General features: G+C 43.4%; 4 protein-coding genes across 9 annotated transcripts; 2 read left to right on the top strand and 2 right to left on the bottom strand.

Moving 5' to 3' along the window:
• The first annotated feature begins 2,931 nt into the window (after positions 1–2,931).
• On the top strand, positions 2,932–6,267 carry LOC136537585 (actin-related protein 2/3 complex subunit 4-like). 3 transcript variants are annotated; one of them, XM_066529516.1, is made up of 10 exons: positions 2,932–3,100; positions 3,376–3,441; positions 3,553–3,605; positions 4,119–4,146; positions 4,421–4,511; positions 4,876–4,925; positions 5,024–5,128; positions 5,605–5,694; positions 5,823–5,928; positions 6,018–6,267. In XM_066529516.1, the coding sequence occupies exons 1-9, from the start codon at positions 3,086–3,088 to the stop codon at positions 5,910–5,912; spliced, it is 588 nt and encodes a 195-aa protein (XP_066385613.1). In that variant the 5' UTR covers positions 2,932–3,085; the 3' UTR covers positions 5,913–5,928; positions 6,018–6,267. The 3 variants fall into 3 exon arrangements, with proteins under 3 accessions (XP_066385613.1, XP_066385612.1, XP_066385614.1); XM_066529515.1 differs by having other exon boundaries at positions 5,823–6,267; XM_066529517.1 differs by lacking the exon at positions 4,421–4,511 and having other exon boundaries at positions 2,934–3,100; positions 4,851–4,925; positions 5,823–6,267.
• A 304-nt stretch (positions 6,268–6,571) lies between these two features.
• Positions 6,572–10,832, bottom strand: LOC136537584 (uncharacterized). The gene is made up of 3 exons (XM_066529513.1): positions 10,601–10,832; positions 9,952–10,493; positions 6,572–7,265 (listed from the first exon to the last, which is right to left on the bottom strand). Exons 2-3 carry the CDS (start codon positions 10,235–10,237, stop codon positions 6,898–6,900), a joined length of 654 nt encoding a protein of 217 aa, XP_066385610.1. The 5' UTR covers positions 10,238–10,493; positions 10,601–10,832; the 3' UTR covers positions 6,572–6,897.
• Positions 10,833–13,485: 2,653 nt separating this feature from the next.
• On the top strand, positions 13,486–16,416 carry LOC136537583 (RPM1-interacting protein 4-like). Of its 4 annotated transcripts, none has more exons than XM_066529511.1 (4): positions 13,486–13,630; positions 13,811–13,897; positions 14,766–15,290; positions 15,457–16,239. In XM_066529511.1, the coding sequence occupies exons 2-4, from the start codon at positions 13,892–13,894 to the stop codon at positions 15,694–15,696; spliced, it is 771 nt and encodes a 256-aa protein (XP_066385608.1). In that variant the 5' UTR covers positions 13,486–13,630; positions 13,811–13,891; the 3' UTR covers positions 15,697–16,239. The 4 variants fall into 4 exon arrangements, with proteins under 4 accessions (XP_066385608.1, XP_066385609.1, XP_066385607.1 ...); XM_066529512.1 differs by lacking the exon at positions 13,486–13,630 and adding an exon at positions 16,248–16,416 and having other exon boundaries at positions 13,710–13,897; positions 15,457–15,639; XM_066529510.1 differs by lacking the exon at positions 13,486–13,630 and adding an exon at positions 16,248–16,384 and having other exon boundaries at positions 13,710–13,897; positions 15,457–15,703.
• Positions 16,417–17,215: 799 nt separating this feature from the next.
• LOC136537582 (conserved oligomeric Golgi complex subunit 2-like) lies at positions 17,216–22,852 on the bottom strand. The gene is made up of 12 exons (XM_066529508.1): positions 22,294–22,852; positions 21,482–21,667; positions 20,762–21,098; positions 20,488–20,649; positions 20,214–20,313; positions 19,926–20,129; positions 19,725–19,839; positions 18,952–19,158; positions 18,535–18,636; positions 18,050–18,172; positions 17,833–17,967; positions 17,216–17,592 (listed from the first exon to the last, which is right to left on the bottom strand). The coding sequence occupies exons 1-12, from the start codon at positions 22,753–22,755 to the stop codon at positions 17,479–17,481; spliced, it is 2,247 nt and encodes a 748-aa protein (XP_066385605.1). The 5' UTR covers positions 22,756–22,852; the 3' UTR covers positions 17,216–17,478.
• Between the last annotated feature and the right edge of the window lie 2,121 nt (positions 22,853–24,973).

Genomic DNA, 24,973 nt, shown 5'->3' with positions numbered 1-24,973 from the left:
ACTTCGATTTCTAAGCTATTAAGTAATCTATCTAGCGAATCTCATTCTCGACCACAAGTATTTCATCGCCACCTACGAAATTTGTACTACAAACTTTATTAAAGTGCTAGGTATGCGTTCTATAGTATTTTTGTTCAAGAAAAATTCGTTTAAAACTCTAAGCGATATAACGCGACATAAAATATAACATTCGTTTCGCGTTTCTGATAAACATTTCAAGTCATAAGAATTTATTTACACATTATATTTCATACATTTACACATAAGTATGATGCTCATATAGTGTTTTAACAAAAGATTATATAGTGTAACACTGAGGGTGTTACAAATCTACCCTCCTAAAATAAAATCTCGACCTGAGATTTCATGGGCCTAGTGTGAGAAAGGAGATAGGAAATACATTTCAACGTAGCAACTACCTATCAGAACCAGAGAGAAGGTGGGGGTAATGCTTTAAGATATAGCTCTCTTGTTCCCACGTGGCCTCATCCTCAGAGTGGTTTTGCCACTACACCTTGTAGAACTTCACCACATTGTTCCTTGTTACTCTTTCCTTTTCATCCAGGATTTTGACAGGGTGCTCAATATAAGTCAAATTAGGCTGGAGTGAAAGTCCTTCAATTTCTACAGCTTCATTAGGTACCCGTAAACATTTCTTCAACTATGAGACATGAAACACATCGTGTACTATCGATAAAATATCAGGAAGCTGGAGACGGTAAGCAACTGGGCCACACTGCTTTAAAATTTTGTAAGGTCCCACGTATCGGGGAGCTAGCTGCTATGGATACCAAACCGATGCACCTCTCTAATGGGAGACACCTTGAGATACACATAATCCTCAACTACAAACTGCAAGGGCCTTCTTTGCTTGTCCGTATAGGTTTTCTGTCGGCTCTGAGCTACCTTCAAATGACTCTAAATAATAATGACTTGCTCTCGAGCCTCTTTGATGAAATCAGGCCCAAAATATCCACGATCTTCTACTTCAACCCAGTTAAGTGGCGTCCTATATTTCTTTCCATATAGAGCTTCAAATGGTGTTGTGCGAATGCTCTCTTGGTAGTTATTATTGTAAGAAAATTCAGCTAACTTCAGGTATCCATCCCACTTCTTAGAAAAGAAGTGGCACAAGCTCTCAACATATCCTCGAGCATCTGGTTCATCCTTTCAGTTTGACCATCAGTTTGTGGATTATATGCTGAGCTTCTAAGTAGGCGAGTACCAAGACAGTGCGACAGTTGCTCCTAGAAATGAGAGACAAAAACTGTCCCTCTATCAGAGATGATAGTAAGAGAAACTCCGTGTAGGGTCACAATTCGATCAAAATATATCTTAGCATACTTCTTTGATGTATATTTAGTGTCCACCGGGATAAAATGAGCAGACTTTGTGAGACGGATGACAATGACCCAAATAGAATCATAACCCTTGGATGTGCGGGGTAAACCCACCACAAAGTCCATGGAGATATCTTCCCACTTCCAAATAGGAATGGACAAGGGCTGCAAATATACCAGAGTACGCATATGATCTACTTTAACTCTCCCACAAGTGTCGCACTCCACGACGTATTGGGTGATATCCTGCTTCATGTTGGACCACCAGTACAAGTGGCGCAAATCATGGTATATCTTGTTGCTGCCAGGATGGATAGACAATTTTGAATGATGAGCTTCATTCAAAATATTCCTTTTTAGCTTCTCATTTGATGGAACCACCAATCTATCCTTATATCTCACTACTCCTTGCTCATCAATACTAAAGTGAGGACCACACCCTTCGGCGATTAATTTCTTAATGGGAGGAATTTCTAAAGTGTCTTACCTTTGCTCTAGAATAATCTGCTTCAGCAATTCTGAGGTCAAGGCAATGTGAGCCATATAACACCCTCGGTGTTACGTTGTACAGTTTTTGCTAAAACACTGCATGAGCATTATATTTGTGTGTCAATGTGTGTAATATAGGGTGTAAATCAATATACGACACTTGAAACATTCATCTGAAACAAGAAACAAGTGTTACATTTCATGCCATGTTGTATCACTTAAGTTTCCAAATGAATTTTTATTGGTCGAAAATGCTATGGAATGCATGTGGAATGTTAGTAAAAGTTGTAGCACAAACTTCATAGACGACGATGAAATACGTGCGGTCGAGGACGGGGTTCGCTAGCTAGTGTATCAAGTAGCTTGGAAATGGAATTCGATGCAAAACCATTTGAAATTTAGTCGATTCTCGTAAGTCTAAAAATGGGTCGACGAAGCCATGTTCGATAATTTTTGTAGAACGATCGGGTTAAGTAGTGGCAAGATGCTTTGGCTTAGTATATTTTTATGAAAGTATTTTTCAAGACAAATCTATTCATATGGTTTTCATATTTTCAAATTCAACATCTTAAAAGTTATTCATGATTTATATTCTCAATGTTTGACTCAAGTCTTGTCCAAAACGACTTCCTTTACCAACCTGGACGGAGTATTAAACATAGATCATCTATGATAGATGCGGATGCTGATGCTGATTTGTTGTGAGAGAAAAACATTATTCTATGACTGAAAAGTAGTGCTGATAAGTTCAAAGGAATAGGGCGATTGATTACAAAACTAATTATGCAGATGAAAACTAATTTACGAGACAAATATATTAAACCTAATTAGTTCATAATTTGACAATATAATGCTACAGTAATATATGCTAATGATAAATTAATTAGACTTAATAGATTCGTCTCATAAATTAATCTTTATCTATATAATTAGTTTTATAATTAACTACTATTTAGTCTGTCTTAGTATCGGAACATTGGATGTGACCGGAACGATCTTTCTCTGCATCAAACACCCCGAGTCAATCAGTGTGTGCAGGCTATGGCTATTGTGATTTCGAAAAAAAAATGTGTAAAATAAAAAGAACGGCCCAAGAAAATGGCCCAGGAAAACGGGTCACGCCCTGCTGCTTCTCCCGTTGGCTCCCACGTGCGCTCTCTCTCTCTCTCTCGCTCTCTCTCTCTCGGCGACGACTGGGCCACCGCCGCGGCCGCCATACGTCCGGCGCCAGGTCTTCCTGGGGCCCTTCGCCGGCGATGAGCACTCACCAGGTATGCCCAACCCCCTCCCCTCCCTTCTGCGCGGAACGGAGCACCCAAACCCTAACTTTAAGCTATTTTGTTATTTGGATATGCGGATCTGATCTCATCATTGTAGTATTACGCCTGCTATAGCTTCGATTTCTTGCAAAATTCATCGGGTGTATCCATGTCCTTTACTGGGTGCGCCCCTGGCTGTACGCGTCGGGATCGGCTGTTCTGCGCTTCATTTCGGCGTGTGCTAGACATCGACATCGCAAAATGCTAATGAGCGTCTCTTCTTGCAGGCCAATACGCTGCGGTTGTACCTCACCTGCATCCGGAACACTTTGGAGGCGGCCATGTGCCTCCACGTATTCCTTTTTTTCGCTTCAGCTCGAGGCTCCTCCTCCAGCTGCTGTTCCCAGTTCATCACGAGCCGACGAGCCTAACTTGGATGGTTTGTCCTTTTGTTTTGGTATCAGAATTTCCCTTGCCAAGAAGTCGAGAGGCACAACAAACCAGAGGTGGAGCTCAAGTAAGTCATGCTGCAAGCAGGCAATAATGATTGTTCAGTGCTCCTGTTTTTTGGCGCGTGCGATTTGATTACGACCAGAGACTCCAATCAGTTGTTATTGTTAGTGCAATGGTAGACAGTTTGAGTACCAGGATTCCATGCTGGAAACTATTGCCGGTGCCATGTTACATTACGAAAAATGCTTCTCTTTCTTTTTCATCTTTGTTGCATTTCTCGGCTCTGATGCACTTTGATTTGAGTTGATGTTTTGCCTCCATGAACCTTGACATGCTATGTTTGCAAAAGCTAAAAGAAAAGCATGCCTATTGTCAGCTTCTTTGAGATGATGTCCCTGTCTTTATTTTTTCTCTGTAACCACGAACTGTGCGTAAGCTTAATAATTCATACCCCATTCCATGTCGACTCCTATGAATAATAACACAATTCTTTTTTGCTTATGAATTTCCTAAAGGCTCATGCAAATATATCTTTTTGCCCTTACTAATCCATCTTCATTTTTATTCGTATTCACAGGACAAGCCCTGAACTTCTGCTGAATCCGGTGAGGGAGACTTCTTTGACAGTATCTTAAATTCAGTATACAATCCTTCATTATTGACCTTCATTTTCTTTTTGGAAACCATGAGTTCTAATATGTATGGGCTAACTAAACCCAACTAGGCAAAAAATGGAGAACTAATGATTGCAGTGCTGCCATTCTTAGTTGGAACAAGTGCGCTCTTATGATACTGTGCTAAGAATCCCGAGCAGCTCTGTTTCATAGTTAACATGCCTAAGTAAATTTAAGATTGATTACTCAATGCTGGATCTTGAAGGGCGGGCCTAGCGCAAGCGGTAGAGTCTTACCGCCTGTGACCGGAAGGTCCCGGGTTCGAGTCGTGGTCTCCTCGCATTGCACAGGCGAAGGTAAGGCTTGCCACTGACACCCTTCCCCAGACCCCGCACAGAGCGGGAGCTCTCTGCACTAGGTACCCCCTTTACTCAATGCTGGATCTTCTTTTGACCTGCCATGGAATTTTCAGCGATTTATGGTTTTTTGGAAAAAAAAGGGTCATCGATGTTGGTTGGAACAATTTTTTTACCAAGATACCACTCAAGATATGTTGGTTGTTGTTGCCAAACCAATTAATTATCTGTTTGCTTGTAGATGTAACTTGCATGATCTCTTATGCTTATTTGGAAGAGATTTATAAGTTTTGTTAATATTTTGAGAATTGTGACTCACACTCCTACATTTATCTACAGGTACTGATATGCCGCAATGAAGCAGAAAAATGCTTGATAGAGACTTCAATCAACTCTATACGTATAAGCATGAAGGTACTGTGGAGAACTTTGTCGGATGTTTCAATGGTTATTGGGGTATCAGTGCTGCTATACATTTGACATATTATTTGGACGCTACTGTGATCTGACAGGTTAAGCAGGCAGATGAATTGGAGAACATTCTTGCCAAGAAGTTCCTTAGGTTTTTGTCAATGAGGGCAGAGGCATTCCAAGTGTTGAGGAGAAAGCCAGTTCAGGTATTACAGTTTCCAACTTAGACTGATTACCTTGAGTAGTGTTTTATGTCTCCAGTAGGTCCCAGTAAACATGAACTATCTGTAAGGCACAGGGATACATTCATTGTGGACAACTGGATGATAGACCATATTTTTTCTGACCTTTGTTGTACTAGTTTTTTCTCTCTTCCTATCTTCTTGTATTCCCACGTAGAGATCAGTTTTATCAACATGGCTTAAAAATGGCTTGTTCGGCCCCGTTCGCTTGTCTTAAAAATGGCTTGTTCGGCTTCTTTTTTCAGCCGGAACAGTGTTTTTCTCTCCCAACAATTCAGCCGGAAACAGTGTTTTTCAGCCAGTTTCAGCCAAGTTTCAGACCAGCGAACGGGGCTAATTAATCCTTATGTTTCAGGGCTATGATATCCAAACTGCTCATCCCTTCAGAAATCCAAATTGTTTACGACTAAACTGGTGGCTAATTATGCCTTATGTTTCAGGGCTATGATATCAGTTTCCTAATAACAAACTACCATTGTGAGGACATGCATAAACACAAGCTCATAGATTTCATCGTGCAATTTATGGAGGTAAGTTGACATGCTTAAGCATAAGCATGTCCTTGAGTTTGTCGCTTTTACCTTAGGTTGATATATTCAAACACTGTATGTTGGCACACATATCCGCACTCACGTCATTCTGCTTACATGAACTCCAGGATATCGACAAGGAGATCAGTGAGTTGAAGCTGTCAGTAAACACTCGTGGCCGGCTAGTGGCGACTGAGTTCTTGAAGCAGTTCATATGACTCGGCCTTAGCAGTAGTCAGTGTTGATTGTCACGGCCTGTAACTAAGTTACTGTTCTGCAGCAGCTTAAGTTTTTTTTTTAACTCAGATTTTTTGGTTGAGCAGGAGCTCCTGTAAATGCCTTGCAAAAGATGCATTCTTGGCGTTGGACCACCTGATCAGCAGCTGACAATTGCAGTATCAGGACGCATATAGCGAACTGTAATTGTTCATGTGAGCAAATCTTGTGTGTGTTTTCCTTTCACTTGAAAGGAGAGCTGATGTTGACTGCATTGTTCCCCTTGGCACGAAGCCATAACAGTGACTTCCCTATTCGGTGGTGCTCTGGATGGTTCCGGCTCCTTTGGGCACTATATCCATTTTGATCTCCTTTTTTTCCTCTCAAAATAAACTAGAAGCTGGTGAAGCTTTTTTTTTTTCCTTCAACAGTTTCGACCCCTTTGTGCACTACAAAAAGGAGAATAGGGGTGTTGCGTATGGGCAAAATTCTGTGGAGGCCAGAGCAGTGGCCGTCCATCCAATTCAAAAAATCAGAAGTACGACGATTGACTTAACCTAAATTCAAAAGTTCAATCGTTTTTTCAGGCCAGTTTGGTTCATGCACGCTTCAATCCCAGGACACAGCTCCTCTTCGTTCTCAAATCACGACCTGCCTAACATGCCACTCCATTTTTTTCAAGCACGTTCTGGTTGGCTTCACTACCAACGAAATTCCTCAAGTACGTCCCATCGTTCCTAGCTCTTACATCATGTGCCTCCATCCATCCAAAAAGGAAGAATCAGAAACTCTAAAATACACACTGCATCCATACATCAACAAATCATAATTTAGGAACAACATGGACACCAAGAATCACATGGACAGGCCGAAATTTAGAACCGCGGCATGTAATCATTCAGAACCGGGCAAGTCTTGGCTATCTGGCGCCATCTGGTAAGAGTCTTGCTAAAAAACAACTGAAGCTGCATGTACCAAGCTCCTAGCTTAGCCTCTGCTAAGTAGCTGAGTCTGCAGAATCTGGTTGTCTTCCAGCAACCGGTCGTACTCCAGGAGCAGCTCCTCCGACTGCTTCTGCAGCGCGTTGACATGGGCCTCTGCTACCGATGCCTTCCTCTCGTGCTCTTCGGTCTCAGATTTCAGCTTCTTCATGCTCTCATTCAGCTTCGCAATCTCTCGCTGAAGCTTCTTTGTTTCGCTGGAGGATTTCTCCTCCTTTTCGCGGAGGGACCGGTTCTCCATCTGAAGTTTCTCAACTTCCTCTCTGGATGTGCTGGATGTTTTCCTCAGTATCATCAGCTTTCGGAGGTAGTGGTGCAACCGGTCGATTACAAATGCAAGGAATAGCGTGTATCCTACAAGGAGAAAGGAAATGTATGAGAACACCATGCCAGATTTAATTATTTAAGAGATTATACGTTACTTTTCTGAAAGGGAAAACAGCATTGTGCTGGGCTAAAATGCATGTGTTCGACATCCACATCAAAGTACAGGTCCAATGGGAACTTCAAATATCCTCTGAGACCTACTTTTACCATTTTTTGTAGGAATCTCTCTCTGATAAACGAAAAGTTAAAAAGGAAAAAAGAAAGAGAAGGCTAGATTGAAAGGAATAGTGTGTATCCTACAAGGAGAAAGAAGATGTATGAGAAACAAAATGCCACATTTAATTATTAAAGAGATTATACGTTACTTTTCAGAAAGGGAAAACAACATTGTGTAGGGCTAAAAATGTATATGTTCGATATCCCCATCAAAGTATAGGTTCAATGGTAACTTCCAATATCCTCTAAGGCCTACTTTTGCCATTTTAGGTATGATCTCTCTATGATAAACGAAAAGTTAAAAAAAGAAAAGTAAAGAAAGAGAAGACTATGGGTCTGTTCGGGAGCCATTCTCTGCAGCAGCAGTTGCAGCTCACTCTCACAGGTTACTATGCTATTATTGTACAAACAGCAAGTAGCTCAAGCCAACATAGCCTATATTGAACCAACAGCTTCAAAAAAGTCAGAGAGTATTCTGCTTAAACCATGCTGTCAGTCACTTTATTGCCATGGACCCGCTTGTGTGCTGGAGCATTGGTCATAAGTGCAATTTGTGAATTAATATCTGAACATGCAGACAATCTACCTTTACAATTGTACACTTGTACCCTGTGGATCTACAACTTCACAACTACATAGACCAATATCAACTCTATTTTTTTTTCTCAAACACGAAGGAGAGTTGCGTATCTTTGTATTTAAGAGAGGAAAAAACAGTTCGTTACAAAATTAACCTCCTTACTCCGGATCGGTAGCTAAATAAGCACAGTATCCCCATAAACAGGTAGAAATTTATTCCATGCCTTAGCATTCGCAATACATACAAATACAAATATATCAAAATAATATTAAGTCACCAACCAGCTTTGGATATAAGTGCATGGAAATCGACAATCCACGTGTCCAAACCATGACCTAAGCTATCAGTCCCCTTTTGCTGTTATTATTACTACTACAATTACTATACCTAATTTCTCTTTTGTATTATTTTAGCAGATCCTAAATTGTCACGTATGAAACAGATTCTCAAAACCAATACTGAAGCTTCTCTATTAATTCCCCCCAAACGCCACACTTTTTTTAGCTTGCGCATCATAAATCTTAAAGAGTAAGTTATAACTGAGATTACTAACCCAAGCGTGCCATAAAGGTACTTAACTGAGATCACTAACTAAAGCATGTTAGTCGCTGAATTCTCACTCTTGGTAGTAGGAGAATTCTTACTCTCATCGAGAGAGGATGACACTAGGAGTTGGGGCAATTTTCTTGTCTATTTCTCACACAAGCTCACACAAATGCCATACCAACCTGAGGGGTTGGGGTTACATATTTATAGGCTGCTAGCCAGCCAAGCATATGCCAAGATGCTAGTCTAAGATGCTAGTCTAAGATGCTAATATGCTGTCCTAGCTAAGATGCTGTCCTCTAAGATGTTGTCCTCTAGTCTAAGATGCTGTCCTCTAGTCTAAGATGCTGTCCTAAAAACAGAAAAACAGCCACAAGGACCATGTGAGCATCACAGCCCCACAAAGACCAGCCACACATGAGACTTATCCATCAAAGCAAACAGTACTAAGTAATTACAAAGGGTGTAGATTTGGTTTGGGGGACAAAACGTTACATTGAGAACTCACCTTATCGGGTATCTCCTTAACATTACAGAGTAAGACAGTACCCTTCCTATATTCTACATACAAACTCATGTCCTTATTCTAGCCTGCTATTTCAAAGACAACATTTGAAGTCTTAAATCTTTATCAGACACCCTAGAAAACTTGGAACTGACAGTAAGCAGGAAGTCATCCATACCAAGAACTTGTACAAAGATGCTACTTGATGTATTGCACTAAAGCAAAACAACTTTGCCACTGGATAACATATTTTCCTTTGGAGGGTAAGGATAGCTTACTTTCATTTTCAGCTAAAATGACTATTGTCAAAATTCCAACAAAACAGAACAATGACCGAAGATAAAAAATTATTACTACAATGGGAGCAAGAAACAACAATCATTGCAATGCAACCCAATGGGAGTTCTTATAATATTCTAATAGACTATTATAACCTACTATTCTTGAACAGTTGACTCTCCAGGTAAACAAAGGAGGTGCCCACTGTCTACTGCTACTACTAAACAGTGTTTAATAAAAGCACCAATCCTTAATGGTAAAGTAAGACTCTAGTAATCTAGATTTCAGACTCGGCAAGACCTTGGGTCCAATCCAAAATGTGGATCACAGAGCCTGCAATTTCTGCCCTTCGAGAATGAGCTCTAAATTGGCAACTGAATCCAGAAACATTGGGTGTTAGGTTTCTACCTTGTCTACCACCCCCGCACTTAAGCAACAATCAGCCAATCACTACTGCGTCAAAGCATCCATACCACTAGTCCATTAATCTTCTAAAAAAACTACTTGCCAATTACAAATGAACTAAGCTACTGACATTATGCCGCGAGTTAGGAATAACCAAGGACGGACGGAGTCGGAATGCTCACCGATGAGGGATGCCTCGAGGAGGTGCGTCCTCCAGAGCACCTGGTCCATGGGGCTGACGGTGCCGAGCTTGAGCCCCCTATTCTGGATCTTGAGGATGCTGGCGACGTTGGACATGAGGATGACAGAGAGCGTGCACGCCAGCGTCTTGACGGTGGCCGGGCCCTTGCCCGTCTTCACCTGGTCCACGCCGCGCATCGCCAGCTCCCGCAGCGGGCCGACCTTCACCATGAGGAGCAGCGCCACCGCGCCCTCCGCGAACAGCACGAGGAACAGCAGATGAATCATATCGACCGGCCGCCGCCGTTCCTCCCTCCCGAAATCTGCTACGATTCTTCGACCGGACCTTGGTCCAGAAAAAAAAAGGCGGCGGGGTTTCAGCGAAACAGCCGGCCTCGCTTCCTTCCTTTCTTCAGCGCCCAGCTTAGGAATGGAATGGCGGTGTGGCACAGGAGCGGAGGTTTGCGGCGGCGGAAAAATCAGAAATTTGGTGGGGAGTGAGATTGGAGACGGGCAGGGAATGAAATCGCCATCTTTTCTTGGCCTGCGAAAAGGTGAGCCGTCAGCAGTCAGAATGCCTGACCAGACCGAGAAGGAAAAGGGGAAGCAAGCGGAAAATTTCCCAGAGGAATAACGAAAGGAGCAGCTCACCTTGCCCCAAAACCAGGCGAAGAACTCGGAGCAATCAACGAGGACTAGGGATGATGCTAAAAGAAAGTCTGAAAGGGGATCGAAAGGCGAAGCGTTAGAGCAAAAGACGGCGGCGAAAGGCGACGGGAGGGGAGGGGAGGGAGGCGTGCACCGTGCAGGCGCGGGGTAGGGAGAGATTGGGGGAGCGGGAGTGAGAGAGCGTTCGAGTCTTTTCTTTTCTTTTGGATTAACAATGGCGCTTAGCACGCAACCCCGAAATTCTCCCCCGACATCCTTTCTTCCGGTTCGCTTGGTCTGCGAGATATATATTTTTTTCAATAAATAGTATTTTTTTCATGATAAATTAGTCAACAGTACTTTTAGTAATGGCTTATCAGCCAAGCGAACAGAGCATTTGCTTTCAAGAGATTTTAGCCTTTTTACTACTTTGTCATGTCATGTAAAAATTGGATGCAATTTATTTTCTTTCTTAAATGGAGAATGGATGGAATTTAATTATCTATTTTGGCCTTTTCACTACTACTATTTAGTGTTCCCGTCGGCAGGGAAAAAGGGGGGGGGGGGGGGGGGGGGGGGGGGGGGTGATTTTGTGGGCTAAAAGATAGGGATTTGTTTCACTGAAAATCTTCAGTTTGGATTCCGGTACAGCAGTGACCATTTTACTGTATTTATTTTATTCTAGTATATGAGAGTGGGTGTATTGATTCTGTAAACGTGGCCGTATGGGAATTTGCAGTGCATGACAGCGGAATTGATCAATTCGTCGCTATTACTAGTGGTAGTTTATAGTCAACACCCTGTAGTCTCATGTTATTACGAGCATCATTGGCGGATCCACGGGGGGCTGGGGGGGGGGGGGGGGGGCTGCAGCCCCTGTGAGCCTTAATTCCTCCTTAAATTACTGTAGTATCAAGCATAAATTATCATTAAATCTTCATTATTAATTAACATGTCTATTACTTAGCCCCCTCCTTGATCCCATCTTGAATCCGCCACTGACGAGCATTGGTCCATTCTTGTACCCTCGTGCGGTCATGTCGTTGGGACTTTTTTTTTTAATAAATCATAGTAGTAGAGAAGCATACGTTCATATACATGTATATACACTCGTCGCTATGAATATATGTGTGCACGGCTTACTCAATACTCATATGATCATGTCCAAAGAGCTAAGTCAACAAATTTTAAAATTGACGAAGTCACCACGGATCTCATAGTCGACTGGAACATTGGCTACTGTTGGATCAAATTGTAAAGTTGTGACAACCTAACGAGTGGTAGTGGCTAGTACTAGGAATACTATTAGATTAGCTCATCTGACCTGGAGAACATGCTTGGCCTCTCCTACCTTTTGGGTTCCAGCATTTTTATACCAGTGTTAGGCCTCGTTTAGATTGCGAAAAAATTTCAAACCGATGAATAGTACCACTTTCGTCTTATTTGACAAATATTGTCCAATCGTAGACCAACTAGGCTCAAAAGATTCATCTCGTGATTTCCAACTAAACTGTGTAATTAATTATTTTTTTACCTACATTTAATACTCCATGCAAGCGACTAAAAATTGATGTGATGGAGAGAGAGTGAAAAAACTTGGAATTTGGGTGGCATCTAAACAAGGCGTTAAACATCATCCCATCTGAATAATAAACTGAATTTAATGCTGGGCCAGTCGGCCCGGCACCCACTGTTGCTAATAGTAGGGGCCTGTTTAGTTGACGAAATTTTTGGCGAAATGGTACCGTATCACTTTCGTTGTTATTTGACAATTAGTATCCAATCATAGTCTAAATAGGCTTAAAAGATTCGTCTCGTGAATTTCGTCTAAACTGTGTAATTAGTTTTATTTTTTATTTATATTTAATGCTTCATACATGCGTCCAAAAATTCGATGTGACGAGAAATCTGAAAAATTTTGCTAGGCAGGAAGAGCCCTGACTTTGGGGCACCTCATCAGTCATCATGGATGAGGATGACAGACAGAGACTACCGCCCTGTTCGTTTGGGCTTGTTTAGCTTATAAACCATGGCTGAAAGTACTGTTGATTGATTTAATGTAAGAGAAAAATATTATTCATTGGTTGATAAGCTATAGCTTATAAGCCAAATACAACTAAACGAATACACTGCTTTGAGGCAGGGGCAGGACCATGGATGCATCATGTATGCCAGACCATGAGACACAGACCCTTGTGGGCTGTGGCTGCACTACATTAAGGGTGTGTTTAGTTCGCGAAATTTAAAAATTTAGCTACTATAGCACTTTTATTTTTATTTGGCAATTAGTATTCAATCATGGACTAATTAGGCTCAAAACGTTTGTCTCGCGATTTCCAACCAAACTGTGCAATTAGTTTTTTTTCGTCTACATTTAATGCTCCATGCACGTATCGCAAGATTTGATGTGATGACTACTGTAGCATTTTTTGATAAACTTTTTGGGAACTAAACAAGCACTAAATTCTAGAGCTACATGACCAGCAATGGTATCTAACCCATGCCACGTGTACAGATCAAATATTTCAACTATGTGACTGTAGCTTGAAGATGACTGCTGCCTTTTTTTTCAAAAAAAAAAGATGACTGCTGGTAAACTGGTCAACGGTCAACATACAAAGACTCTGGCTTTCAGCAGCAGAGCCTGAGCACAGTTTGCAAACCAAGCCGTCTAACCGTCGGCCTGTTCGCTGGTTGGTTTCTGGGCTGGTTTGGGCTGACTGGTGCTGATTTATTGTGAGAGGAAAACACTGTTGGCTGGCTGGTTTGGGCTGGCTGAAACCAACAAGCGAAACGTGGCGTTAACCCTGGAGCTGAGAGCGCCGTCAGCATGATGGCATCGGAGGGAGTAAAGGCGACAGACAGGTGCGAGCCGTGCGGGACGGGAGTGAGCAGTGAGCAATGACCACCGCGCCAGATCAGGCCACCACCCACCGCATTCCGGAGCAACAGCAACAGCAGCGAAGGAGGGGAAGCGGGCAGCGAACGACGACGAAGCAGTGGCAGCAGCAGCGAGAACCCGACGCCGTAATGGTCAAACACGACCCCTGCCTTTTCACTCCTCCTTCCTCGTCCTCTCTCTCCCTCTTTCTCTCTCTTCTCCGCAGTCTCGTCTCGTCTTCCTCCTCTCTTATTGGCCGCATCTTTGTTTTTTTTTTCCTCTCTCTATTTTTCTCCTGTTGTTGAACGCGGCGGTTCTTGCTCCAAATCCAGGCGGCGGGGAAGGGGGAGGAGTCGCCCTGAGCCGTAAAGGAGCCGCCTTTCGCAGCTGTTCCTGTGACCTTCTCCGACGAAATGGCCGTAAGTTCTTGCTCTCCCCCCAATTCGAGTGGCGGTTTCCGAGGTGGGTCTTGTCACCTTGGCTTGCTCCTTGCTTGGTTGGTTCTGGGAGGAAACGGCAGCAGGCTCATCTCGGGCGCTGATCCATTCCTGCCTGGCTTCAGCATGTGGGGTTTCTTGGAATTGCCTTCGACTGGCAGCGCAGCTTCGTCGTTTCCCTCTCTGCCCTTGCGAAACCCGGTGCGGCGGTGCTAGTCGTGCCTAGGTTGTCCTGTCTTTGCTTCGTGGTGGGGAGACAGATTGCATCTCTGCTGGAGCAATTTCCTGTTGCCTTCTTTTCTTTCCCTGTCCCCAAAAATGTACCAATCTGCAATCAGATTACTAGTTGTTTTGTCTTTTTCCTCGGTCATCAAGATCCGTTTAGAATGAGTATATATGCAGATACCAAGTTACTATGAATTTGTGAGGATCAAAATTGTCTCCGGTTTAATATTGATCTTGCGCCCTCCATAATGATGTGGTAGATAGTTGATAGTAGTTAAAGGGGTGCCATGTCTGTGTAATGTGGGGTGGCACAGAGTCTGCCTATCACTCTGTTTACCTATGTGTTTGGGATTTTCCCAATCTCAATCAATGACGGCTCCATGTTAGTATGTTTCCATTTGATTGTGTTAACCATGAGTCCATGACGCGTTGGAAAACTAGCAATGGTTTGTTCTCCACTCGTCTGAAGCTATATTTAGTATTGTCCCTGGCTCCCTGCAGCCTTGATGGATCAATAGATTCTCTTAGTATGGAACTATGGTAGTGTGTACTTCACCTAATATTGTACTCGGTGTTAGATCAATTTGCCAGCCACTGTCTGATGTTATTTATTCTATTGTGCCAGCATCAAGGAGTGCCTAAATTTGGAAGCTGGGAGGACGAGGGTGATCACCTTTACACGCAGTATTTCGAAAATGCTCGTAAGGGTAAATCTCCAGGTAGATCTGCTAGTCAGAATGACCACAGTGGAGATCCGGAAGCACTCTCCAAGGACTCGCCATCAGCTAAAGCTTCTCCCCTGAGGACTGGGTCGGACCCTGTGGTGCAAAAGCCCAAGGACGAAAGACGTGCCAACAGAGAAGATGATCTTCGTCGGCACGAGGCCCCGCACGAGGCCCCTGCTCGAAGACCGTATGCTGAGTCAGCAACTCATAAGCACGGTGTTAATACCAGCTATGACAGTGCAACAAGAAAAACTGGCATGGAGAGATCGCCTCTGCATCCTCACCACCAAGCTAGAGTTGTAAACAAAGGAGGGGTTTCATCTCCTTCATGGGAGCGCAGGGGTTCATCCGAAGGACACCGTGGAATGGCGCCCACCACACCTGGAAGGTCCAAGATGAGACCAAGTGGCCGTGGAGATGAAACGGTATATTCTTGGTGTCTTTTAAGTAAAACATTATACATAACGCGCATATGATATATCGATACTTGAGTGTGAAGGGAACTGAAGCAATTAAGTTGAAACCGCATTTGAAATTCTTATAATCTGTATGATTTCTGAAGAGATGTACTGTTATTTCTTGCCCATACAGCCTGAGAGAGGATCAGCCGTGCCTAAGTTTGGAGAATGGGACGAGAAAGATCCATCCACAGGTGAAGGTTTCACCGACATATTTAACAAAGTGAGGGAGGAGAAACAGTCTGGCGATGCTCCTGTCATAACCAGTGACACAGGTTATAGCCGCTCCAATCAAGGCCACAAATACGAATCCTCAGTGAGTCCACTTCAGACATATTGGCATGCTGCTGGTTTAAACTATTCCTTCATCTAATATTCAGGTTAAAGCATTTATTTATTGTTTTGATTTTCCTTGCATTTTTTATGTCCTTCTGAAAACTAAAAATGGCTGCCAATTGATTTCAGAGCACTAACCATCATAGCACCAAGTAGTGGAATCACTTAATTCAACCGCTTGACGCACCATTATTGGTTTTAGCGTTCATTGCCCCCATCCTTACTAAAGCAATAGCTGAAAATTGACCAAACTCCAGCAAAACATGGCACGGACTACAGATTCTAAGCTGAAAAATGGCAATATTAAGTATACTGATAGCATTGTTACCTTCTGTTAGCAATAAAATTCAGTATCTATACTAGTATTGACTACCCATTGCTTTTTGTTGCTCTGTTTAGTTCATACTTCCTAGTAATCACCCACTACAACACATCATTGTATTTCACAACTGACATGCAGCATTTGTTTGGTTTGTATCTGAGGGATCTACTTTCTAGAATTTGAATATGTTGAATAAAACGTTATAATATGTTGAAAGAAACATTATAGGACTGTGTTGAATTCACTGTTCTGCTTCTTCCTTGCAGGGTTGCTCATGCTTCAGTTGGTTCAGAAACTGATGCTTCCTTGCAGGGTTGCTCATGCTTCAGTTGGTTCAGAAACTGATGCTTCCTTGGGGTTGCTCAAGCTTCAGTTGGTTCGGAAACTGATAGGTGTCGTTGAAGATTGGATGAACCAGTGCCGATAGTATCATTGTCACTTGAGTTGTGCCCCCGTTGTGTTGTCCCTGTTGTAATACTTGCTGTCTGATAGCAAGACGTGGCCACAGGACATGACTTTGAGAACTTGAGGTTCAGTAGTTTGAGCTGTTTTTGCAACATGCGATTTGTTTCTCCATAGAATCCTGCAAACCGGCCTGATTGCTAGTAGTTTCTTCAATAAAAAAAGGAAAGAAAAGAAAGAAGATGAAGATAATTAAAAAAAGTGTCTGAGCCCAGAACTAATAACATAAGTAGGGAGGGGGACCACACGACTTAGCTTTGTTTTCTCTGGACTGGTACAGACCTAAACGTTTTAAACTCGTTGCTCTTGTTCTTACACGTTCGTTTCAGAATTCGATGTTCAATTTACTTATCCAAATATATTTAATAGGAAAAAGAAGCCTGAAAACAACATCCTCTCGCAAGGATCTCTCTCTCTCTCTCTCTCTCTCTCTCCCCCTATGGTCGCTGCGATTTTTTCTTTATTACGGCCGGTAAATACTGTGGATATTTGAAGCCGCATATTAGTTGCTGGTCAAAAGAAAAAAAAAGTGGAATTTCTCAATTTCGCAGCCAAAACAGAATACTAGAATCAGAAAATTTGATAATACGTCATCTGAAATTACACGTTCTGTTGTGCACAAAAGTAACAAGAGGTAATGCCAATGGGGACAGGGCTTAAGAACAAACAAGCACATGAACATGTAGCCGTGCAGTGAGCCCTGCAGCAGAGCTAAGTTTCACACGTGATAACTTGAGCAGACACGACCAAAGAAACTTGAGCATGCACGATCAAAGAATTGCAAGCAATTTGCAACAGTATCCTTGTATTTCACATGGAATCATGTATTGATACACATTCTCCAATTCTGGATTATATCTAGAGGTGACCATCCTAATAATAAAATGGAACGGCGACGATATCAAAATTCAGTTCTCTATCTATGTATGCATCATAAGTACTTCAAACCAAAAGGACAACATCAGATACACCTACATGTTGAGAGATCTACGGGTGACAATAATATATATATATATACTGACAGCGTTCTTTACATCAAAACTGAATGTTCTCTTGTTTGTCTTTTGGGGCAACACACTGCCATAGAGCTCTGTAGGAATCAATTTCTCTTGCATCTATTCCTATCGCACGAAGGTTTCGTGCATACTCCTGCAAAATAATGCAACCAAAACAACATGTCAGAGGTGCCGTAACTTTATGATTATCTATAGTCACATATGCTGTCAAACCAAGCTGGTTGTTAATAAAAGCTTGGGTGCCAAATAAATGCAAAAGGAGAACATTGTTTAATTTAGATGCAAAGTGAACCTAGAAAGAGAATTTCTTATGGCCAGCACATAGCATCAGTATCATTTATGAGCACAAGGGCAGAAGGGCCAGACAGCAAACCTGAATATCAAGAAATAGCTGCATACAGATCTTGTCTGTATCAGATATGATGTTATCTGAGGCATCTGTACTAGCTCCTACTCGCCTTTGTGCACCTTGGCGCAGTCTTTGCAATGAAGACTCGGTTTTCCTTGCCTTCAGAATTGAAATAAATTGATCTAAGTAACTGGTGGGTCAAAAACAAATCTTCATAAGCAGCTAGGCAATCCTTACTCACCACAGTGACAACTTCAGAGACCAAGTCATAGTAAATTGCAGTAATATTATCAGTAGACCCTCGACACAACTTAGTTTTATCATCTTCTGATAGATAGTGTATACGCTCCCCTTCAAGAAACACCTACACGAACAAACAGAAATCTCAGAATAAAAGACTGTTTAGTGAAATAAGCATATCAAATGATTCTAACATCATCATAGGCATTGAAATAGAAATATGAAAAATAAAGGAGATCACAATCATGCAATATGATGCATTTAACAACAATAAGACTAAAATACTACATTGACCATAGAATAAATTTAAAATGTGCCCCATCACTTCCCTTGGGTTAATGAAAGCCCTGAGGGCCTAAATTGCAACTATATCATTTTTTTAGCAAGCATGCTAGTATAGAACATCCATGCGCTAGTTCAGCTGCTTTGCTTGAATTTAGATGAATAAAAATCATAAAACAAGGGTAAAACAGGAAGTTCATTGACCTTCAGTGGATGTAAAATTCCTGATACATATGGAGAATGCCTCACTGGAAGCTTACTCGTCATCCTATATGTCGCTGTTATTCCTTTCAGGTGCTTCAGGTCCTACAATCAATTAAAAAAATAGTTGGCCAGTTAAAGAACAGGAGGAATATAGTTTAAAACTCTCATTTAGAAAGAAAAAAAATGCTGATAAGTGCAACATTAGTCTAGGCAATATTTGATGCCTAAGTGTAAGATATGCATCTTTTCCATTTGGTTCTGTATCTTATGCATAGAAGGTAAAATTGGCTCATCACTAGCAAAATAACAAGAGCCCAAAACCCTTTTGTGATCTAGTTTGCAAGGGAGAAGTGATGAACTGCGGATAACTAAAAACATGCAGATAGTACCATCACAAGTTTACGGTGTCCTACTCACCTCATTAGACTTCTTAACTATGATTCCAATCATGACATTCATTATTGCAGGTAACACCCCCTTTAAAGGTTCGACAGCTTGCAGTATACATTGTTTCACAAGGTTAAGTACTTCAATGGGGCATGATCCTAGCAACTGATTCACATGTCCAATAAAGCTGCCTGATTCTGAAAGCTCATCAATTACAGCATGCACATCATGCATTATCTGTAAATCAATGAACAAAGACATTAGGATTCAAAAGAGAGAAAAGATCAACGAGCTATACTCTTATATGTCCCCATTGCTCAACACTGGATAACATTTTGAGTGTAACAAGAATTATGCCTTAGAAGTCAGAAACAGGAAAAGTGCACAAAGATTATGTAACATGGACTTGCCTCCACTCGTGCAACCAAACAAACAACAGGGACTTACTAAGAGCTTTTACTACCTCAGAGTTACCACAAATTGGGCTACAAAGTACAAACTGCAGTTATTTTTCCACTGAACCAACACCAGAACATGTCTGTCTAGTCAAAAGGTGGAAGCAGTGACTTCCTGCAGACTTACTGAGCACTTCTGAAGCAACTAGTCATCTTATAACTAACTTCAAAACTCCAGAAATTTCAAACTAAGCATACACTTAATAGAGAAATATAGAATGTTAATAAATAGGACAATAATACCCAAACTTTCAGTCATAAGCAGCTAGGTCCATAGTACAGGACGAAAACCACTAGATCCTATTGGTATATGATCTGAGTTCAGACATTACTACAGATGTGACTTACATATATGAAATCTTCTATAGGTATAGACAGCGCCCATTCAGCATCTGCAGGTGAATTTGGGCTCCCATCAGAAGCTTTACGTGCAGATAAACCAGATGAAAGCCATGTTGTATACCTTATCATACAGGAACATACACAATATATAAGTGTTTAATAAATCATGGAAACAAAAGTTGAAAATATCTTTAGCAGTAGTTATACCTTGAAATAAGCTGCAAGGACAAACGAAGGAATTTATCACAGTGCGAGAATAAAAGAACCTCATCACTCCAACATGACTCCAAACTTTCTAAGAGCTTAATACTTTGCTTCAAGAGCAATGGCTTCCCTTGAGCCTCATTCGATCCAGTAGGACTAAAGGTGTTTGTAAGAGTAGAATCAAGGCCACCCGCAATTTCCTGAAATCTTGTATAAATGAGCAGGTAGAAGTCAAGTTTCGATTTCAGGAGAGCACCTCATAACATAATAGATATACATGTTTGTTCTTACCGCAATGAAAAGTAGACACCAACATTCCATTGCCGCATGAAATCTGTGTAAGCAGGCTCAGAGCGGAACTTTGTTACAGCAGACTTGGAGAGGCAGTAACCTGCGGAATAAAGATCCATCATGACCCTAAATACCCATATGAACCTTTAAAAAATGTAGATATATTGGACTGTGGATCTTTTGTGAAACACAAGGATGAACAAAAGATACGGTGGAATCCAGTTCGGGTTCAACATTATTGGCAGAAAATAATCAAGTTGCAACATAAGAATACCTTCAAGAAAATCAAGAAATCCTAAACTTGCTTTGTAGTTCCTCAAGAATTCTTTAGGCTTTCCAGGAGAAAAGGCCCCAGGCTTGCCTTTCTGGATTGCAGAAAGGACTTCTTTGAGTATTGAATTACCCAAAAAATCAAAAACATGCAATCCAGAGTTTTCTGCACCAAAGGAAAATCAAGAATCTTAGATAATGCAGAAAGATGAGTCTATATTCATGCATGCTCCAATTCATGAAGTAATAATACAATTTTTTGTAGAGCCAATGGTTACCAGATGAAGATATTTCCAATATAAATTTGCAATCTTCTTCTACACATTCTTTTATATGTCGATAATCATCTTCCAGTTCATCAGATGATTCCCCAGCAACAGCCCTCACATAATTTTGAGGGACTATTTTCTGAATCAATGGAGACACCACTGTTGTACGGAAAAGCTCTTCGGCTGATGATGTATTATCAATTGCAGCATAAGCACGCAAACAGTTGTATATAACTTTAGCATCACGGTGTTCCAGACCATCCACAAAGCAGCGCTCCAAACTACCATCAAGCAGTTTCGTAGCACCTTGGACCCTCTTCTCCATGTTCTCAATAAAAGGGAGGTTCTGTACTGCCATAATGTAACACAATAAGAATCATAAACATAAGTTGAAATAATATGTATATGATGCACTGGTTTGCAATACAATGAAACCTATACAAGTATGAAACTGCTATCTTAGTGGTTCAGCATAAGATTATCGAACAAAACTTGGTCAGATATTTCCTTAGTATATTAATCCAAATCGAAAGCCACAAACTAGTTTGGGGATCTGAGTATGTGACTTCAGTGATGATACAATAAAACTAAACATACAGTGTGAAACAGAAAAAATCATCATGCACTGAGCACATTTTCCTCAAGGATTTTTCTCAGCAATTTAAGCAAAGAAAAAATATACTTTTATGTTAAAGGATCCCAAGGCCAACAGTATATGCTGACACGAACCTGTGCATGACTGATGTAGAATTTAAGCCGGTTCATCTCGCTGGCAATTCTTTCTAAGAGAATGCTTTGTGTTTCTCTGACACCTGTCCCAGCCTCCCCATTTGGCGTTCCAGTGTCATTGTTAGGAACTTCAGCATTCAATGAATCTGATGGTGCAGTTGGTAGTTCCTTGATCAATTTCTCAACCTGGATAAGAAAAGAAGCATTTTGGAGCAATGACATCATACGGAGAACATAAGCTCATGAGTATATCATAAACTCGTTTTAACAAAAGCCTTGAATTAAGCAAATATATCAGTTGACCCGTCACTCCATCAGAGTAACTTCTTGAATTTTTGCATCATTACACTTCACGGAAAAAATTCCTACACAATGTTATGTTGCCTGCATGATTACCAAACTACCATCCAAAGTCGTGAAACAGTCTTCCATATGACATTCCTTTTTGATACATATATGAATCTAAACTCAGGGTAATAAATCAATACGCAATTATTAAATAGGAATAGCTTAGAGCTTCCACCCCGACAACAATGGAAGCAGGCAGGTGGTCATATTCATAAGGTCTCTAATAACGATGATGAATCGAGAAATGCAGCAGCCCTAAGGGCTAAGGGCTAAGACAGTGTCCTAGCATGGAGCATTGCTTGTCCTCAGGAAATGTGACGCTAAATTGTGTCTTCAAAAATAACGAACTCTAACGATAAATGAAACTAGAAGAAAGGATTGGCGGGATAAGCCACATTACTAGCATTATATGTAATAAAACTATGAGCAGGCGCGAGACAGGAGACAGGAGAGGTGAAGTGTACCTTGGAGACGACGTGTGAGGTGTCGAGCAGTAGCTCCAGCAGCTCGCGCGCGGCGGTGGCGGCGGCCCGCTGCTCGAGTCCCGCCCGTAGCGCGGCGAGCGCGGCGGAGGCGCCGGCGCGGAAGGCGGCGACCTTGTCCCTGAGGTCGGCGAGCGGGGCCCGCATCCTTGCGGCGGCGGCGTCGACGCCCTTGAGGCGCGCGCTGAGTCCGACGAAGTCGGCGTAGTCGCGGTTGATGAGGCCGACGAGCTCGGCGCGGAGCGCGGCGAGGTGGGCGCGGAGCTCGGCGGCGAGGCTCTCGAGCGGGACGTAGGAGCGGAGCTCGGCGACGTAGGCGTCCGGGTCGAAGCCCGCGCGGAGGAAGGCGTCGGGCTTGAACCAGGGAGGGTGCGCCTCGATCGGCTCCCCGAAGAGGTCCATGGCCGGGGGAGGGGTCGCCGCAGTGGCGGCGAGATCCGCCATGGAGGTGTGGCGGATCTGCGCGCGCGCGGTGGAGATCTAGACTAGGACTGGAGGAGGAGGAGCAGGGGAGTGCGAGGGAAGGCAGGCAAAGGGGACAGAGCGTTAACGACTCGACGGGTGAGTGGGTTTAGTGCGATTATTAGTGGGATGGGATTGTCGACTTGGTGGGCTTGGCCCATACTACTGTGGGCTGCGATGCGCAGCCTCTACTAAATTGGCCCGTATACCTTTTTTTTGTTGCCTTCTTTGTGTTTGAGGAGGAATGGATCCACAGCCCGTGAAGATGAAACTGCGGGTTAGTTCCTCCAGATGGGCCTGAAAGAGGCTGTGCGTCAACGACAACCACTGACCGTCTGAACCTGCTGCTGCTAAAGTGAGCAATGCCCTGTGCCGCCTGTTGCGCCCTCCAAATCTCCCCTCCCAGATGAAAGCAAGGGAAGGAGCAGTAGGTGCGGCAGTAGTGTGGGCATGGGCATCGCATTCGCATCGGCTTAAGTTCAGATCATTGGCACTGCAGCTGCAAGCCTGCAACAACAACGAGATGCAGTGCTGTGCCAGACCGCTGGACAGTGGCAGCAGCAGCACTACTACTGCAGTAATTCCATTCATCGGTTGATTCTGATTCACAGGGCAGCAGTCCTCTTGTCGGTACAGAAAGTGATCAATCAATAAATATTCGTAGTTTTGCGGTACGTTGTGATCGGAGGTGGCCTAGCACTCAATGACATGGGATTTAGACTGGTTCAGGCAACGTGCCCTACGTCCAGTGTGGGTCGGTCGGTGACTTTATTCCCGAGCCCAGGTGCTCGAAGTCTGTAGTGGGGTTACAAACGAGAAGGAGAAATGAGGAGTGTACGGTCGGTCCGGTCGGAATGGCCGAGATCGACAGGAGTTATGCTATGAACGAAGTGTCCAACCCTAAACCTGAACTTGAAGAAGTCGATTTGGGTTAACTCCCCTTTGTTTGGAGGGAGCACACCCCTTTTATAGAAGAAGGGGATGGCTTTACAAGTGAGAGGGAGAGTGAATACGGACGTTTCTAAGCCTTGTTGCCCACGCCGATGGGGATGGGATAATGGTGGGCGCCCGCACTGTAGAATGTCAGGTGCATGTGGGAGGTTGAGCTGCTTTCTTCGAGACTGGTGGACGTCGGTACCTGCAAAAAATGCTGTCTTGCCGACTGGAGGCATGGCTCTACCGATTTCACCTGGTATGGTGAATTCCGGCGCCCACAACACTGTAGATGCCCAGAGGCATGGGAGGTCTTACCGTACGGGTGTTTTGACCGACGCCTACAATACTGTAGTGGTAAATATCGGCGGCTACAACACTGTTCATGGCAGGGCGGTTGTAAAGTATTGTTCCGCAGGGTATGGTCCCTGGTGCCGTGGTTTGACTTGCGAGCCCTGTCTTGCCTACCTTCGTACGCCTTCTGGTTCCTTCCAAGCGGGCATCCCCGGTCGGATGGCTCCAGTCGATTCTGGTGCGCCAATCGAAGAATAGCGATGGGCAGGGTTTTCTATGAACCCCGGTCGGAGACACGGGATCGGAGTCAGAGGCGGTCCTCGGGTCAGGCTTTCCGAGCGGAGGCCGTGCGAAGGCAGATCGGGGCCTGATGCTAGCGCTCCGATCAGAGAGGCCGCTCGAAGTTGGCCTGAGCCTGAGCTAGTGCTCCGATCGGAAAGATGGGCCGAAGGCGGCCAGGGCCTAAAGCGAGTGCTCCGGTCGGAAAGGTGGGCCGAAGGCGGCCAGGGCCTGAAGCGAGTGCTTCGGTCTGTTGAACTTAGACTTTCGGGCCGGTCCAGAAGAAAAGAAGGTCATCCTCCTGGGCCGAGCCCTAGCGTGGAAGCTGGTACCTGAGGGACCCCGGGTTTATGAACCCGACAGGAGCCCCCGAGCCTCCGGGCGATTCGGGTAGAATCGTCCGGGGGATTTTTGTCTTGTCGGTGGGTGCGCGCGAGCGCACCCGTGGGTGTAGCCCCTGAGCCCCCGGGCGATTCATGCCGAACCGGCTGGGGGTGTTTCTGAGTTTGTCAATGGGGGACGTTTTTCTATTTTGTCGGCGGGTGCGCGCGAGCGCACCCGCGGGTGTAGCCCCCGAGCCCTAGGCAGTTCGGGCCGAACCGACTGGGGGTGTTGTCTCAGCAGGCGTGTATGCATGTTTTTTAGTTTGAGGCGGAATTTTGTTTAACCACGGCGTCGTTGCGCGCCGTGGGAT

The sequence above is a fragment of the Miscanthus floridulus genome, chromosome 2 (genome assembly GCF_019320115.1).
Source record: "Miscanthus floridulus cultivar M001 chromosome 2, ASM1932011v1, whole genome shotgun sequence".
In the NCBI taxonomy this organism is placed as follows: Eukaryota; Viridiplantae; Streptophyta; class Magnoliopsida; order Poales; family Poaceae; genus Miscanthus; species Miscanthus floridulus.
Note: the sequence above shows the minus strand (reverse complement) of the source record. Positions and strands in the feature narration are given on the sequence as shown.

Coding starts and splice junctions, on each gene's coding strand:
- LOC136537585 (XM_066529516.1), top strand. Junction 4,926..5,023: donor CTATACGTATAAGCATGAAG/GTACTGTGGAGA, acceptor GTGATCTGACAG/GTTAAGCAGGCAGATGAATT. Junction 5,695..5,822: donor TCATCGTGCAATTTATGGAG/GTAAGTTGACAT, acceptor CATGAACTCCAG/GATATCGACAAGGAGATCAG.
- LOC136537584 (XM_066529513.1), bottom strand. CDS start 10,237: ATGATTCATCTGCTGTTCCTCGTGCTGTTCGCGGAGGGCGCGGTGGCG. Junction 7,266..9,951: donor CCTCGAGGCATCCCTCATCG/GTGAGCATTCCG, acceptor TTCTCCTTGTAG/GATACACGCTATTCCTTGCA.
- LOC136537583 (XM_066529510.1), top strand. Junction 15,291..15,456: donor GTGGCCGTGGAGATGAAACG/GTATATTCTTGG, acceptor TTGCCCATACAG/CCTGAGAGAGGATCAGCCGT.
- LOC136537582 (XM_066529508.1), bottom strand. CDS start 22,755: ATGGCGGATCTCGCCGCCACTGCGGCGACCCCTCCCCCGGCCATGGAC. Junction 21,668..22,293: donor CCTCACACGTCGTCTCCAAG/GTACACTTCACC, acceptor TTTCTTATCCAG/GTTGAGAAATTGATCAAGGA. Junction 19,159..19,724: donor CTATAGAAGATTTCATATAT/GTAAGTCACATC, acceptor ATTGATTTACAG/ATAATGCATGATGTGCATGC.